Here is a 15,733-nt window from a genome sequence, read left to right as displayed (position 1 = left end):
GTTCCTGTGGGTCATTTGCATGTAACTGCCTCACTTAGTACCAGCTGGATATGAACAGCAGGTGTGAGGGGCTCAGCAATCAACCAGTACAGACGTGATGGTGTAGAAATAAAGAGGAGTTGGGAGGAAGAGGAAGGAGGACCTGACCTGAGGGAATGCTGTCACAGAAGCCAGCGCTGAAGGTGGGATGGCGTTGTCTGACTGGCTTGTTAGGGAGAAAGGAAAGGCACAGGATTGGTGCCAACTGGAGGGGGCGTGGTCCAGGGCTCCCTCAGGGGACTCAAGGAGCTGCAGGAGGCTGGCGGTGGCTTTTGGGACTGAAAAAGCTCAGCCTGGTACATGGGGGACTCTGGAGCTGTTGTGGGGGTGCAGAAGAGTTGTTGGGAGGAACGGAGAAGTCTGTGGTAGCTGTCAGAGCTGTGACAGCGGCTCACAAAGCTCAACGGGGCTAAGCTTGGTGCCCCACATCTGCCAGACCATGGTTGTGAGTTGGAGGTGGGAATATTCTAAGTTCCAGGGGAGCCTCCTTTTTTTTTTTTTTTTTTAGAATTAATATAAATGCTTTATTTAACAGTTGCAGATCATTCCGTGGGCTAAGTAGTGGATATCCAGAACCCCACCAGCTGCAAGATCAACGCAACCTTTGAGCTTCTCTTTCTGACTCCAATAGGGTGAGCACGTCACCCTCTCGAACGGGGCCTTTGACATTTCGGATGATAGAGCGGCTGGTGTCATCCATAAATTCCACTCGCACCTGCGTGCACTGTCCCTGTGAACTGGTCCTGCCCAGCACTTTGGTTACCCTAGCCAGCTTGATGGGTGCACGCGACTCGTGTCCATGATGGCGGTGATCTGGCGGACAGGGGAGCCTCCTTTATGTCTACCTAAAAAGGACTGGCTGGGGGCATGGTTCAGAGGAAGAGTGGCAGCCTAGATTCACCCAGGGAGGGGCTGGGGTTGTGTCTCAAGGGAAGTGTGACAGGCTAGGATCCCACCGAGAGAGGCTGGGGCTGGGGCCTGGCCTATCAGTGATAATTTTGGAATTTGGGTTTCTTGAAAAACGCAGAAACATAAGAACGTGTTTTTATTTTAACCCCAGGTGTGCAGGTACCGGGGCTCCTCTGCACTGGCTGCAGCAGTTGGCTGTGAGTTGTGTCATGCTCTAGCGGAGATGTGGTTTTGCTAGCTAATACTATGATAGATATAGGATAGGTGGTTGTTTGTTGTTCAAGGGAGTGGATTGCAGTTTGTTGGTTTATACTCGAAGAAACAAAAGGAAAGAAATTAGATTCAGGGATCTCTCTCCCCTTTATCCTTCTTTCTCTCCTATGTAGTGATAGAGGGTGAAACTGGGCTATAAAGGGTGGGAAAAAGAACCCACAAAGTTGCAAAGACCAGCTACAACTCAGGGATAGGGTGCCAGCCTAGACTCCCCCAGGGAAAGTGCTGGAATGTGGTTAGGGGTGGCTGGTCATGTGGAGCCCCAGGACTGGCTGCAGAGGCAGAGAGGGATGTCTGGCTAAACAGCTTGGGAGTGTTGCAGAATAGAAAGTCTGACTGCCTCAAGGGCTCACAGCTTCCTCCTTCCCCTCCCCCCATCCCTGTCTCCACAGGGACCAGACAGCTGCTCCATTAGCTGACTGGATCTAGGTGTGGATAGAGGTGAGGGAAGTGACCTGAGTCCCAAGTGACCACTGACTCATTTTCTCTCCAGGAGGCTTGCAATCCCCACGCCTTGACTCCCAACCTTGGGGATAGGAAAAGCTCAAGGACATTTCTCTCTCTCTCTCTCTCTCTCTCTCTCTGTGTGTGTGTGTGTGTGTGTGCATTTTGCAGAACTTGAGGTCCACAAAGCCTAATGAAAACCCTTTCCCCAACTGACTCATGGCAGAGATGTACTGTGGAGCTCCAGGCCCAGAGACCAGATAACGACATTAACACTCACTACTAATGTAAGTGCTATGCATGCAGTCTGTTGTGCCCAAAGCTGAGAGACTGAGGCAGGAGACTCATCAGTTTGAGGTCACTGTGGAATGTATAGAAGTAGAAAAAAGAGAACAGTAGAGCCTTAGGCAGCAGGAGAGCTCACAAGTCAGCCAAGGGCTCCTGGGTTCAAATCCTGAGGGACTCTGTGAACATTAGCATGAAAAGACTGAGTAAATGAATGAGTGGAAAGTAGGGGATGTGCTGTTGGCTCCATTGTGCAGAACTCTCAAGCCTCCACTGTGTCCCCTGCACAGAACAGAACCAGAGAGTGTGACCCTGCTGGTCTTCACCAGAGCTCCAGCTCTGATGTGGTGGTAAGATTTCACCGTGCAGCCCTGGCTGGCCAAACCCTTTCAATGTAGACAAAGCTAACCACATACAGAGATCTTCCTGCTTCTGCCCCCTCCCCAGTGTGCTGGAATTAGATGCATGCCAACATGCCTGTCTCTTCTTTTTTAAAGATTTCTTAGTGTCTGAGTGCCTGCGCATATGAGAGCATCCATAGAGGTCAGAGGGGGTGTCAAATCCCTTGGAGCAGGAGTTCCATGCAGTTAGAACCTGTGCTATGGGTGTTGGGAATGGAATGTGAGTCCCCTGCAAGAACAGTTAAGACCTCTTAAGATTTGAGCTATCCCTGTAGTCGCTTGTGTTGATTTTACTACCCTAGTCTTTCCTGGGACACGCTCTATATTCCAGGTTAGCCATACTCCCTATGTAGCCCAGGGTGGCCACAGACTGTCCAAGGTCACTCAGTCTTCTGTGATGAGTCAGGGGTGTGGAGATGCACTGCCAAGCCCATTCCGCACTGGATCTTAGCCAGAGGGCAGAGAATGGATCATCCCAGTTCTGTTTCCGTTATAACAACAGAGGAAATCACAAGCCATCAACTTCTGCAGGCTGACCAGTCAAGGGGGAGGAGTCAGGATTCAGGAAGGATATTGGCGCCAAAAAGAGTATCCAGGAAGCTCAGCCCATGGCTTGAGGCCGTGGCTGATGCTACAGACTGATCAAGGAGGAAGTTGGCTTGGGGAAGTCCTGTACAGAACGTCAGTCAGCAGCAGGCTTGATTCTGTTCCTGATGCTTCACACCAGTCCTGAATTGCCTTTGCTTATTTTTCATTTGTTTTAAAAGTCTGTCTGGCTGTCTTGCCAACACTGTGTACACCAGTGTTGGCCTTGAACTCACAAAGATCCTCTTGCCTCTGTCTCTAGAGAGATGAGGTTAAAGGCATGAATCTTTGTCTTTTTAAATTGTTGTTTCTTTTTGATATATGACTTGATGTAGCCTAGGCTGGACTCATATTTGTTAGATAGCGGATAGACTGTGAATGGAAGCACCTGGCTGGGCTTAGTTGTTTACTCCAGAGACAGAAGGCTCACTCCTGAGGGAAGCCAGCTGGTCCTTCTTGGGGTGAACAGCATTTTAAATACTTAACATTTTGGAATGGCCAAAAAAGAAGATTGGACTGGGCGGTGGTGGAGCACACCTTTGATCTCAGCACTCAGGAGGCAGAAGCAGGCAGATCTCTGTGAGTTCGAGGCCAGCCTGGTCTAGAGAGCAAGTTCCGAGACAGCCAGGGCTACACAGAAAGACCCTGTTTCGAAAAACAAACCATGATGCAAGTTTGGGGTGAAAATGTTCCAGGTCTGAATGGGAGCCACATAAGCAGTCTCCATCACACATAGCCCTAGTGAATCCCAAGCTATCTACTGTCCCAACGTGTGGGAAGGCAGGAAGATTACAGTCCCAGGGTCATCTAGAGACGACCTGACTTGGTGTCAGATAGGCTTGGTGACTTTACCCCTCCAAAATGTTCTTTCTTCCAAAATGACCTGGCCCAGCACACACACCTAGCAAGCTGCTACACATCCCCAAGCGCTCTCTGTCCAGGTTCTAACTCGGAAGCTCGCAGGACCTAGCCGACTCTGGTTCTGTGCAGAACCCCTGTGATGGAATGAGTTTTCAGGGGACAGAGATTCTAAGCGTTGCTTAGCGGGAGAATGAATGAGGGAATGAATGAAAAATGAATGGATGAAAATTTGGGAGGGATAACGGCATCTTAGTACAGAGCCAGTCTCAGTCCTCAAAGCCTAGCGGGCACTGACAGAGGGGTGGAGAGGAGGGGGCGCTTCCGGCCGGGGTCTCCGGTGCTTCCGGTAAGCTCCCCGAAGGGGCGTGGCCAGCGGGGCGGGGCGCTCAGAGCGTCGGGGCGGTGCGAAGATGGCGGCGGTGATGGCGGCGCCGGAGGCTGTGGAGGCGCCCAGCTCCCTACTGTTGCTGGTGGTGGGCGGCGAGTGCGGCTGCCCCGGGCTGCTGGCCTACGTCCTGGAGGAGTTGGAACGAGGTCGGGTCCGTGGGGACGCGGGGCGGTGGCAGCGGGGCGGGGCGTCCGGGGCTGGGGGTTCCGGCGCGCGGCGGGCCGGGGTCCGGGCAGGGTGCGGGGTCCCTGGACGCAACGTTCCGGGCGTGGCCTACGATCCAGACGGGCATAGGGGTGCACACGTGCCTAGCGGCGGCCTGGACAAAACGCTGCCACACGGGTTACTGGGTCTGGGTGGGGCGCGGCAGGTTGGAATCCGCATGGGGCACGTTAGATGTGGCGTCAGATTCCGGGGATACAGGGTTTGGGGAGCGGCCTGCGGCCGGGTGGGCGCTGCGTCCCTGACTTCGGGGTTCCGGCGGTGTGCGGCCTTACTCCCACGGCCCCTCCCTTCGCCTGGCTGGCACGTTCCCCCGGCACCCGGGGGCCTGCTTTCCCGGGTGCTAATTGGTGCGTGGGTGGCGCGGCCGCCCCGGGGATGCTTGGCACGAGGGGAGCTGACTCAGGCGCACCTGCCACACTGGGGCATCGGGCGCAGCAGCATCCTCAGCAACGGGGTAGCGAATGTGATGCCTGTGCCTGTTACCCCTGCAGTCGTGAGCCGAGGCCAGAGGAGCACTGCAAGTTCCAGGCCAGTCAGGGCTACAAGACAACCTATTCAAAATAAGTGCTGGGGTTCAGTCGATAGATCTAAAGTTGCCTGGAGTGCTCGATCCTGGGCTTCATCCCCAGCATTCTTCATTTGTCATCTTAGCACCTTTGAGATGGACACCAGATAAAGGGCTTGTCCTTAACTTCATAGAGCAGTTGTATTCAGCCTGGACTACGTGAGACCGTGTCTCAAAAAAATCAAATCCTCAGAACAATGTAGAATGCCCATCGAGGTGCATGGTCCTTGGGCCTCAGTGGGACAGTCTCAGCACACAGGCTGGGCTGAACGACAGGCAGTGTCCCCTTGTCTTCTGAGAAGTGGTAATGTGCTGGGGAAGAGGACTCAAAGCAAGCAAGACTTCCATAGTGTCAGGGTACTCGAGGATGCTGAAGGCCTAGAGCAGGAGTTCTCAGCCTGTGATTCATGACCCTTCTGGAGAGGGGCTGCATAGCAGATATTTACAGTTTGTAACTAGTTTTTTTGTTTTTTGTTTTTTTTTTTTTGGTTTTTTTGAGACAGGGTTTCTCTGTATAGCCCTGGCTGTCCTGGAACTCACTTTGTAGACCAGGCTGGCCTCGAACTCAGAAATCCGCCTGCCTCTGCCTCCCGAGTGCTGGGATTAAAGGCGTGCGCCACCACGCCCGGCTCAGTTTGTAACTAGTAAAATAAGTTATCAAGGAGCAACGAAAATAACTTTATGAGGCTGGAGAGGTGGCTCAGTGATTAAGAGCAAACTTTTTCCAGAGAACCTGAATGAGGTGGAAACTTAAGGGTACTTTGGAAAGTCACTTGGATGGGGTTTTGCTGGGGGCAAACGTGAAAGAATGTTTCATTAAAATAGATAAAGATATAAAAAGCTAAGGACAGAATTGTAAAGGAACATTTCCCTGAAGCAGACACAGGAGAGAGGATTTTCTACTAAAACAAACACATAAAAAGACACATGGTAAAAGATTCTTTACTAATAACACACATATACTGATCCGCCTTACATTGTGCTGAGACTACACACACACACACACACACACACACACACACAAACCAAAAAACTTGTGATGGTATTCTACAGTTTCTTGCCACTTCTGCAGACTCTGGCTGATTAGGTACAGGTGCTGAGATAAGACCCACAGTGGACATGTGCTTGGAGGCTATAAATAGGACTCCAGAGAATGACAGAGACAGAGCTTGACTTGCTGGTACAGCCAACTGTTCAAAACTTGTGGGTCTCGCATCCTCGCTGATCTTCTCTTCCCTGAGAAAGGAACAGTTGAGAACTTCTCCTGATGTTCATGTTGGTCCCTCCTGCTGACTCGAGCTAAGGCTGAGGCCTGGCTATCTCTGCTAGGTGGTATCACCACTGTTTTGAACCCGACTCTACCAAACTAGACTGCTGACATATCCATAAAGGATTTACAAATAGCCGGGCAGTGGTGGTGCATGCCTTGAATCCCAGCACTTGGGAGGCAGAGGCAGGCAGATTTCTGAGTTCCAGGACAGCCAGGGCTACACAGAGAAACCCTGTCTCGAAAAAAATCCCCCCAAAAAAACCTCAAAACAAAAAAACAACAAAAAAAGGATTTATAAATAGATCAAGCTGCCACTGCCAACCTGTAATTAAACTGTCCATTTCTAGACAGCACAGATGAGAGATACTCCAAAAAACCTTTCTCAACAGGTCCACTTCCCCCATATCCTTTCTTTTCCACTACCTCTAGTGAGTGATAAAGGGGTTAAAATATTTAGAATCCATCATTAAAAATAAGATTTAGCCGGGTGTGGTGGTGCACGCCTTTAATCCCAGCACTTGGGAGGCAGAGGCAGAGGCAGAGGCAGAGGCAGAGGCAGAGGCAGAGGCAGAGGCAGAGGCAGGCAGATTTCTGAGTTCGAGGCCTGGTCTACAAAGTGAGTTCCAGGACAGCCAGGGCTACACAGAGAAACGGTGTCTTGAAAAACCAACAAAACAAAACAAAAAACAAAACCAAAAAACCAAAAAACCAAAAAAAAAAAAAAAAAGATTTAAAAATACTAAAAGTTGCACCTGAGTTCAATATCCAGTACCCACACCAAGGTATCCAACACTCCTGGCCTCCACGGGGACTCCCATTAGTGTGTGTGTGTGCGCGCGTGCGCCACACATGAGAAAGAGAGAGAATATGAATGAGAGAGAATGCACACACAATTAAAAGTCTTTAAAAAATAATTTTATGATTTGGGATCTCCACAACGTGAAGAACTGTATATTTTTTTAAAAAGATTATTTATACAGATTTAAAAAAAAAAAGATTTATTTATTTATTATATGTAAGTACACTGTAGCTGTCTTCAGACACTCCAGAAGAGGGCATCAGATTTCATTATGGATGGTTGTGAGCCACCATGTGGTTGCTGGGATTTGAACTCGGGACCTTCAGAAGAACAGTCGGTACTCTTAACCACTGAGCCATCTCGCCAGCCCAAAAGATTATTTATTTATTTAATTTATTTTATGTATGCGTGTACACTGTAGCTGTACAGATGGTTGTGAGCCTTCATGTGGTTGTTGCGAATTGAATTTTAGGACCTCTGCTCACTCCGGTCAACTCTGCTCCCTCAGTCCCTGCTCGCTCTGGCCCAAAGATTTATTTATTATTATACATAAGTGCACTGTAGCTGTCTTCAGACACACCAGAAGAGGGTGTCAGGTCTCATTACAGGTGGTTGTGAGCTACCATGTGGTTGCTGGGATTTGAACTTAGGACATTCGCAAGAGCAATCAGTTCTCTTACTCGCTGATCCATTTCGCCAGCACCCCCCCCCTTTTTTTTTATTTTTGAGACGGTTTCTCTGTGTAGCCTTGGCTGTCCTCTGTCCTGGAACTCACTCTGTAGATCAGTCTGGTCTTGAACTTATAAATCCATCTGCCTCTGCCTTCCAAGTGCTGGGATTAAAGGCGTGCGCCACCACTGCCCATCGAAGAACTGTATTAAAGGCTCACAGCAAGCATTAGGAAGGTTGATAACCACTGGCTTAGAGCGATGCCTGACTTAGAGTCTGAAGGAAGGGGACTCTGCACACTGGCGAAAGGTACACGGGGTTCTTCTCAGGTGGGAGTAGCCTGAGAGAGCCAGGTGTGCCATCTCAGCACTTTGGGAAGTTTGAGGCAAGAGGTCTGTTGTGCAAGCCAGTTTGTGTTAGTGTGAGACCGATACCCCAAATTCAGTGACTAAGATGGCTGTGGCTCTCCTGAAAGCTGAGCTTGGCAGTGTGTGCCTGTAATCCCACAGGAGAGGTGGAGACAGGGTAGCCCTGGGCGCTCACTGGGAGCCAGCCCACCCAGTTGATGACCTGAAGATTTACTGAGGAACTCTGTCCCTGAATGTAAGATCCAAAACAGTTGAGGAGGGCATCAAGTGTTGACCTTTGGCCTCCATGTGGTACACACACACAGTTAAATACATGTGTGTGCACACACATAGCTACATAGGTGTGCACATGCATACATGTGCATACAGAAAAATCTCCCAAAACTTGAGGATTCTAATAGAGCAGAGATGTGAAGCGGATGGCCAGACAGGGACTGGTCATCTTGTTGGTCAGGCCTCAAGTCAGAGATGCTGAGGCTTCCCTGAGCCCCTTGACTGTGCCTTCCCAGAAGCTAAGCCACAGGAGCCAAGCAGACAGAAGGGAGGGCACTGGCACTCAGCTTTTGTCTCCTGCTGCCTGCAGGTGTTCGCTCCTGGGAGGATGTGGACCCCGCCGTCTGCAGCCTGGATGAGCAGCTCAAGGCCTTCGTATCCCGGCATTCGGCCACCTTCTCCAGCATTGTGAAAGGTGATCTGCCCCGCTCTGCCTCCCTTGGTTCTCCTGCTCCTCAGTGGGTGCTGAGCTGCTGAGTGGCAGCTGTATGCCGGGCGTGGGGCGAGGCGGTGCTAAGGCCTGCACAGAGGTACCTCTGGCCTGTGGATGCTGCCTTGGTTTTGGACAGTAGAAGAAAGTCATATGCTCTGTCCCTAACTTACAGAAGGGTGTAGTGACTTTTGGGAGGGGCCCTCAGGGCTGAGAACCAACAGGGAAGCAGAGATGGGGTACAGGGCGATTTCCTTGGGATCCTGGGGTGGCCAAAGCAGCCCTTTCATGGGTATTGCTTGTAGCTCGGCCCTGCCCAGTGGGTTGAGTCACCACCTACAGCTGCAGGAGGGGAAGGACGTGTCCCTTTGGGTCATAGTGGCTTCCTGACCCCTGATCCATTGGAGAAAAAGCTGGAAGTGACCTACTGTGTACCACAGCCCTTTGGACGCCCCTTCTGGGTAGTCACATGTTCTCTGGCCTGGTCTTGCAGGGGAGGGCTGAAGCTGCTGTCTGCTATGTAGAGCCTCCTGTTGCCTCCTGGCTTAGGTGCTGAGCCGTGCTGGTACGCAGTCTAGCATCTCTGGCTGATCGTCTGTGTTGTCCCTGCTTGAGGCCCAGGGCACCCATGGGCTTCTTCCATTTTCTCTCATGTTTGCTCTCAGCTGGGGCACCCTGTGTGGGTCCTGCAGCTTGAGTACTTGAGGGTCCCCTGGTGGTAGGATTTGGGATTAGGCAGCCTGAGTCGGGGCCTGGGCTTGTCATCCCACAGGGCAGCGGAGCCTGCACCACCGTGGAGAGACCTTGGAGACGCTGGTGCTGCTGAACCCCTCAGACAAGTCCCTGTGTGATGAGGTAGGAGCAGGGCCCTGTGCTGTCCTCACTCCTGACCCAGCATATGTGCTTGACACTTCTGCACCTACTTCCTCTTGTAGACTTGGGGCAGGAAGGCTGGTCATGGAATGCACTGATGAGCTGGAGGCAGGTGGGAGGAACCCATGGAACCCAAGTGTCCTGGCTTAGCCTCTACCTGGCCCAGGCAGGAGCTGCCCTGGGTGGTAGGAGTCTTGCTTTTGGCCAGCCTGCACCTTCCTCCCAGTCTAAGACAGCTCTGGGACTCTCTGATGCATGTCACAAATTGATCTGGGAATGTTGTCACAGGTCTGTTGTCCCAGCAGGTGGAGGCAGAAGCAGGTAGGTGAGGGCTAGCTTGTGCCTAAAGAAAGATGGAGAAAGGGCTAGGTGGGTCTTCACAGGAGTCTCACGTTGGAGGAGCCCTGCTTGGCAGGCAGATGCCAGCTGGCCTCAGGGAAGGGGAGGGCTGTGGTGGGCACACCTGCTGGTTCTGCTTTCCTTCAGCCTCTCAGTTGCCTCTGACAATGAGTTCAGAGCTGGGGCCTGGCCCAGTGCCACTCACGGGCCGCCCACCTCACCCACAGCTCCGGAACCTCCTGATGGACCCCGCCCCTCACAAACTGCTGGTCCTGGCAGGGCCCTGCCTGGAGGAGACCGGGGAACTGCTGTTGCAGACTGGGGGATTCTCGGCCCACCACTTCCTTCAGGTGCTGGGGGACAAAGAGGTAAGTGGTTCCCATGCCCCTTCCGCCCTTTCCCAAGCCTGTGCTCTAGGGTGAGAGAAGGGCTCCGAAGCCTATCATCCACTGCACAGTGCAGTGAGTGGGGAGGGTACACAGAACGGGGCCGTGGGCTAGGAAGGCAACTCCACCAGAGACCCTGGTAGGTAGGCCCGGGGTGACAAGTGGCGGCTGGTGGGGGTTAGAGGGAGTGGTATCTAGTCTTCAGGTCCAGGTGGTCCTGTGCTTGCCCCACAGGTCCAGGATGCACTGGCCTCAGCACCAGCTGCCCCAGCCCTCACTGTGTCCTGTCCAACCTTTGGGGACTGGGCGCTGTTGGGCCCTGCGCCCGGGCTGCAGCTGCGACTAAATCCGCCTGCGCGACTGCCGGCCTCAGAGGGCCTTCGTGCCTTCCTGGAGTATGTGGCTGAGTCGCTGGAGCCGCCATCGCCCTTCGAGTTGTTGGAGCCACCGGCTGCGGGCGGCTTTCTGCGCTTAGCAAGGCCCTGTTGCTATGTGTTCCCCGGTGGCCTGGGAGATGCCGCCTTCTTCGCCGTCAACGGCTTTACAGTGCTGGTGAATGGCGGATCCAACCCCAAGTCGAGCTTCTGGAAGCTGGTGCGCCACCTGGATCGCGTGGACGCTGTGCTTGTGACCCACGCGGGTGCTGACAGCTTGCCGGGCCTCAACAGCCTGCTGCGCCGCAAGCTGGCAGAGCGCGAAGCAGCCGCAGGGCCAGAGGGACAGCATGAGGAGCGGCTACGTCGCCTGCTGTCGCCTGCGCTGGGTGTGGTGTTCCTGAATGCTCGTGAGGCTGCTTCAAGGTTGCGTGGGGGCGAAGACGAGGCAGTGTGTGCTCGGAGCCTGCTGCGGAGCCTGGGCATTGTGCCTCTGCCACTGCAGCGTGGCCCACAGCCCTCGTGCCCCACTGTCCTTTTCGAGAAGCTAGGCGTAGGTCGCCTAGAGCTCTTTGTGCTGCACCCTCCTCCTGGGGACCCTGCAGCGCCTGCCTGTGCTCTGCTTGTGTGGCAGCCAGCAGCGCCCGGCGACAAGGTTGTGCGTGTACTATTTCCTGGCCGCACGCCGCCCGCGCGCCTGCTGGATGGGCTACAGCGCCTGCAGCACCTGCCATGCCTGCGCAGGCCAGTAGTCACCACGCATGACCTGGAAGCGCCCTCCAGGGCCAACAGCCAAGACAGTCTGGCCTCGCGGGAGAGTGGGCGCAAGGAGCCAGTCCGTGGTACTGTCGGCAGCATCGCCAACAGGAGTACAGTGCGAAGGGAGCCTGCCCTGGCCACTCGTGACCAGAAGAAGGACACAAAATCTGGGCCCACGCGGCCTACAGCCCGAGACACGCGCCGCTCTGGGCCTGGTGTGGTCAACACAAAGCCTCGTGTGTCACAGAATGGGCCTCGTGCCCCAGTTCTGGCAGCGCCACTCACAGCTCCTGTGGCTGAGTGCCCTGGAGAAGCGGAGAACATCTTGGAGTCTGAGCGGCCACCTGCCCCACCCCCAACTCTGTCCCCAGCTCAGTCCCCACCACCTACAGCACCTGGTAATAGCCCTGAGCGCCTGTCACTCAGCCCTCTGCGCCCAGAGCCTGCCCCTGACGCATCGCCCTCAGCCACGACGCCCACGCTGACCACGCCCTCTTTGCCTGCGGAGCTGGGCTCACCCCACTCAACCGAGGTGGACGAGTCGCTCTCTGTATCTTTCGAGCAAGTGCTGCCAGCAGGTGACCCAGGGCTTAGCCTGCCTCTGCGCCTTGCGCGCCGCTCCACGTCTCCTCATGATGTGGACCTGTGCCTCGTGTCACCCTGTGAGTTCTCACATCGCAAGCCACCCCCTCCTGCCTCCCCAGGCAGCTCGGATAGCAGTGCTCGGTCACAGGAGCGGCCACCCGAGACTCCACCCACATCTGTGAGCGAGTCACTGCCCACACTATCTGACTCTGATCCCGTGCCCGTGGCGGATTCTGATGACGATGCAGGCAGCGAGAGCGCGGCCAGGGACCCCCCGCCTACACCTCGTGTGCCACCACCACTGCCGGATGTACCAGGAATCTGCATGGTGGACCCGGAGGCGCTACCGCCTCGTGCCCGGCAGCCCCTAACCACCACCAATCCCAGCCGTAGCCGCAAGGCCCCTGCAAGGCCTAGCTCTGCCTCTGCCACCCCCAGAGCTGCAACTGTAGCTGCCAAGACAAAGGGCCCCGCGGGGGACCGGAACCGGCCACTCAGCGCCCGCAGTGAGCCTGCAGACAGGCCAGGCCGTGCACCCCTTACTAGGAAGCCCTCAGTCCCTAAGACCGTCCCCAAGATGGCCTCTGCCACAAGGCTCTCCTCCGGTGAGTCCCTTTAATCCTTTTGCTCCAGCTTTAGTGCCTTCAGAGAGGCCTTCCGGTCTTGGTCTGGCTAAGGTTGCTTTCTAGGAAGTTCCACTAGATCCTGGGCTTTTCTGCTCTTCCTCATCCTGTTGAAATGATGGTATTTAAGACACCTCTTGTCTGGCCCCCACGTGACCTCTTGTCGGGCGCTGGGTATTGCTGACAGTGTGTGTAATCCGTCCTGTCCACCACTGCCCTCTTAAGCTGTCACCTGCCTGAGCCATCTGTATCTTGTCTTGTACTTTGAGATGGCTGCATGCCGGATCCTTCTGCCTTGCTGAGGTGGTTAGGCTTAGCCCTTTTTGGTGTTTTGAGCAGGTTTTGCTGGCATAGTGGTGCAGCCTTTCATCTTGACACTTGGGAGGCAGACTCAGGTAGATCTTAGGAGTCTGAGGCTAACCTTGAGAGACACCCTGTCTCAGAGACAGACTGAGAGAGGGTTTTGCTCTGCAGCCCAGGTTGGCCTAGAACCAGAAAAGATCCCCCTTGCCTCCCTCCCTCTATGAATGCTGATTTGACAGGTGAGTGCCTGGGTTGACTTTGCATGTGAGTTCCAAGGGTATGGATGGACCTTTAGGCCTGTCCTGAAAGTTGGAAATGGCTCCCTGCTGACTGTCTCAGGGCTGTCCCCAGCAGGACTCTGGTTGTAAGCACTGCTGCAGGTTACAGTCACTGTTGCAGGTTACAGGTCAGTCAGGGGCTTAGTTGCAGAAGGCTCTGCACCAACGTAAGATTAAGCACCTGGGGGAGACTTGATAGCTCCATCTACCCAGAGTGGCTCCTAGTGACCTTGCTGGAGACAGGCCCACACCTCTGAGGACAGTGCACAGCTAGCCATGGTACCAGCTCTGTTTATGTCAGATCCAGGCAGGGATGGTGTTTGCAGCTCCTCAGGCCTCACAGGTACCCAGAGAGGCCTGGGCTCAGAAAGGCCTTGCAGTGGCTGTGACTTTGCCTTGCCCCTCTGCAGACCTTAGGACCGTACAGGATCCTCAGAATCCCCAGCAGGGCTGTCTGTCCTGGGCAGAGCCGCCATTGGCCTTCCTGTGGCATAGAGGCTGCTGTGGGAGTCCTGGCTCTCTGTCTGTCACCTGGGAGTAGGACAAGGCTTTTGTGTCTCAACACCTCCCACATGACTGGCTTTGTGAGCAGCCTCAGTTGTGCACATCAGGCTGCAGGCTGAGAGCTTACTCTCTGAGCACCTAGCTCTATGGCCCAGTGCAAAGCCCCCATGAATACAGGGTGCAGGGATCTGGGATGTCCTTGCCAGTGGGAGGTAATAGCCTCCTACCACAGAGATACCTTGTAGCTACATGATGCCACCACCAACCTGTACATCCCCACAGGACCCAGTGGCCGCCCTACACCACTTGCTGCTGGCTCCCCTGTATACCTGGACCTGGCCTACCTGCCTGGTGGTGGTGCCGGCCACCTGGACCAGAACTTCTTCCTGCGTGTTCGTGCACTCTGCTATGTCATCAGTGGGCAAGGCCAGCGCCAGGAAGAGGGCCTGCGAGCCGTGCTGGATGCACTGCTGGCTGGCAAGCGGCAGTGGGACCTTGACTTGCAGGTGGGTGGACCACAGGACTCTGAGGTCTTGCTTCTAAGAGGTGTTTCCTGCTCAGCCTAAGGACGCTGGGGCATGGGGCCCAGGTGCCCTGTCCCCTGGAGAACAGGTGGTGGTCATGTTATCAAAGGGTTAGGTGCTCCTCAAAGCTGTGTGGGGCCAGGACATGGAGGCTGAGGGCCTCTGGTTGAGAGGTACATTGCAGGCTGAGCAGATGGCCAGGCAGCCCTGTGTGCAAAGTGTCTGCTTCTGGAACAGTGGGAACAAAGGCCCACGCTAGAGCTGCAGCAGCTCAGTAGGGGAGCCCAGGGATAGGATGGCGTAACCAGAGTGGCGGGTGGGAGACTCATGGGCATGTGGGGAGTGGTGGGCCAGCCTGGTAGCATCTGACTGTGAAAGTCTGTTGGTGCTCCAGGGGAGATGAAGGGTTACCTTCTGCCTGCTGTCCTCCCAGGTCACACTGATCCCCACCTTCGACTCTGCGGTGATGCACAGGTGGTATGAGGAGACGCATGCGCAGCACCAGGCACTGGGCATCAGGGTGCTGGGCAGTGGCAGCCTGGTGTCCATGCAGGATGAGGCCTTCCCCGCCTGCAAGGTGGAGTTCTAGCCCCATGCTGCAGGGCAGCCTGGGAACAACAGTTCCTCGCTGTGACCCAGGTTGGCGCTGTGGCTCCATGTGCAAAGCCAGACCCCATGCTTAAGTGAGCCACCGTGTGACATCCCAGCTTCCATCTCCAGCACCGAGGGTGAGAACTGCGCACTTTATCACTTGTCCACGCCCCATCATGTGTCAGGCACAGCTCTCCATGCCTTCTACCTTAGAACTCAGGTTGCAGAGGCAGGAGGATCTATGCAGAGTCCAGGCTAGCCTGGGCTTCATAGTGAATCTTTGTTTCAAAAACCACAAAAAATAAAGCTGTTGGCTGAGATTTTGGTCTTACTGTCTTATTGCTGTGTAAACTCCATGGGCATAAAGAACTTAAGAAAAAGGTTTGTTTAGCGCAAGGATGCAGGCAGGAGCTGATGCAGGTCATGGCGGGTGCTGCTTGCCTGCTTCTCCCTACCCATTCAGCTTGCTTTCTCACCCAGGCCAATCAGGTAGAGGCATTTTCTTATTGACGGTTCCTCTTCCCAAGTCACTCTAGCCACCAACCACGCTTGGGGAGAATTCAGTAATGAAGGCTAGGATGTGCTGGGTTGTTTATGTCCACTTGACACAAGCTAATGTCATTTGACAGGAGGGAACCTCAATTGAGAAAATGCCTTCATAGGATCAGGCTATCAGCAAGCCTATATAGGACATTTTTCTTTCTTTCCTTTTTTAAAGATTTTATTTATTTTATGTATATGAGTACACTGTAGCTGTCGTCAGACAACACCAGAAGAGAGCATCGGATCCCATAACAGATAGTTGTGAGC

General features: G+C 54.2%; 1 protein-coding gene and 1 pseudogene across 1 annotated transcript; one reads left to right on the top strand and one right to left on the bottom strand.

Moving 5' to 3' along the window:
- Positions 1-544: 544 nt before the first annotated feature.
- On the bottom strand, positions 545-840 carry LOC110300779 (small ribosomal subunit protein eS28 pseudogene; annotated as a pseudogene).
- A 3,356-nt stretch (positions 841-4,196) lies between these two features.
- Map1s (microtubule associated protein 1S) lies at positions 4,197-15,237 on the top strand. The gene is made up of 7 exons (XM_021169649.2): positions 4,197-4,331; positions 8,665-8,769; positions 9,557-9,639; positions 10,224-10,364; positions 10,617-12,705; positions 14,091-14,314; positions 14,766-15,237. The coding sequence occupies exons 1-7, from the start codon at positions 4,208-4,210 to the stop codon at positions 14,919-14,921; spliced, it is 2,922 nt and encodes a 973-aa protein (XP_021025308.1). The 5' UTR covers positions 4,197-4,207; the 3' UTR covers positions 14,922-15,237.
- Positions 15,238-15,733: the final 496 nt, after the last annotated feature.

This window comes from Mus caroli, unplaced genomic scaffold (assembly GCF_978045245.1).
Source record: "Mus caroli unplaced genomic scaffold, Mus_caroli_1 scaffold_10, whole genome shotgun sequence".
In the NCBI taxonomy this organism is placed as follows: Eukaryota; Metazoa; Chordata; class Mammalia; order Rodentia; family Muridae; genus Mus; species Mus caroli.
The sequence above is the reverse complement of the archived record's forward strand: the minus strand, read 5'-3'. Positions and strand labels throughout refer to the sequence as shown.

What these genes read in the sequence shown, in the direction of transcription:
- Map1s (XM_021169649.2), top strand. Translation starts at nt 4,208, where the DNA reads ATGGCGGCGGTGATGGCGGCGCCGGAGGCTGTGGAGGCGCCCAGCTCC. An exon ending in CCTGGAGGAGTTGGAACGAG is followed by an intron (nt 4,332 to 8,664) that starts GTCGGGTCCGTG and finishes TGCTGCCTGCAG; the next exon opens with GTGTTCGCTCCTGGGAGGAT. An exon ending in AGGTGCTGGGGGACAAAGAG is followed by an intron (nt 10,365 to 10,616) that starts GTAAGTGGTTCC and finishes CTTGCCCCACAG; the next exon opens with GTCCAGGATGCACTGGCCTC.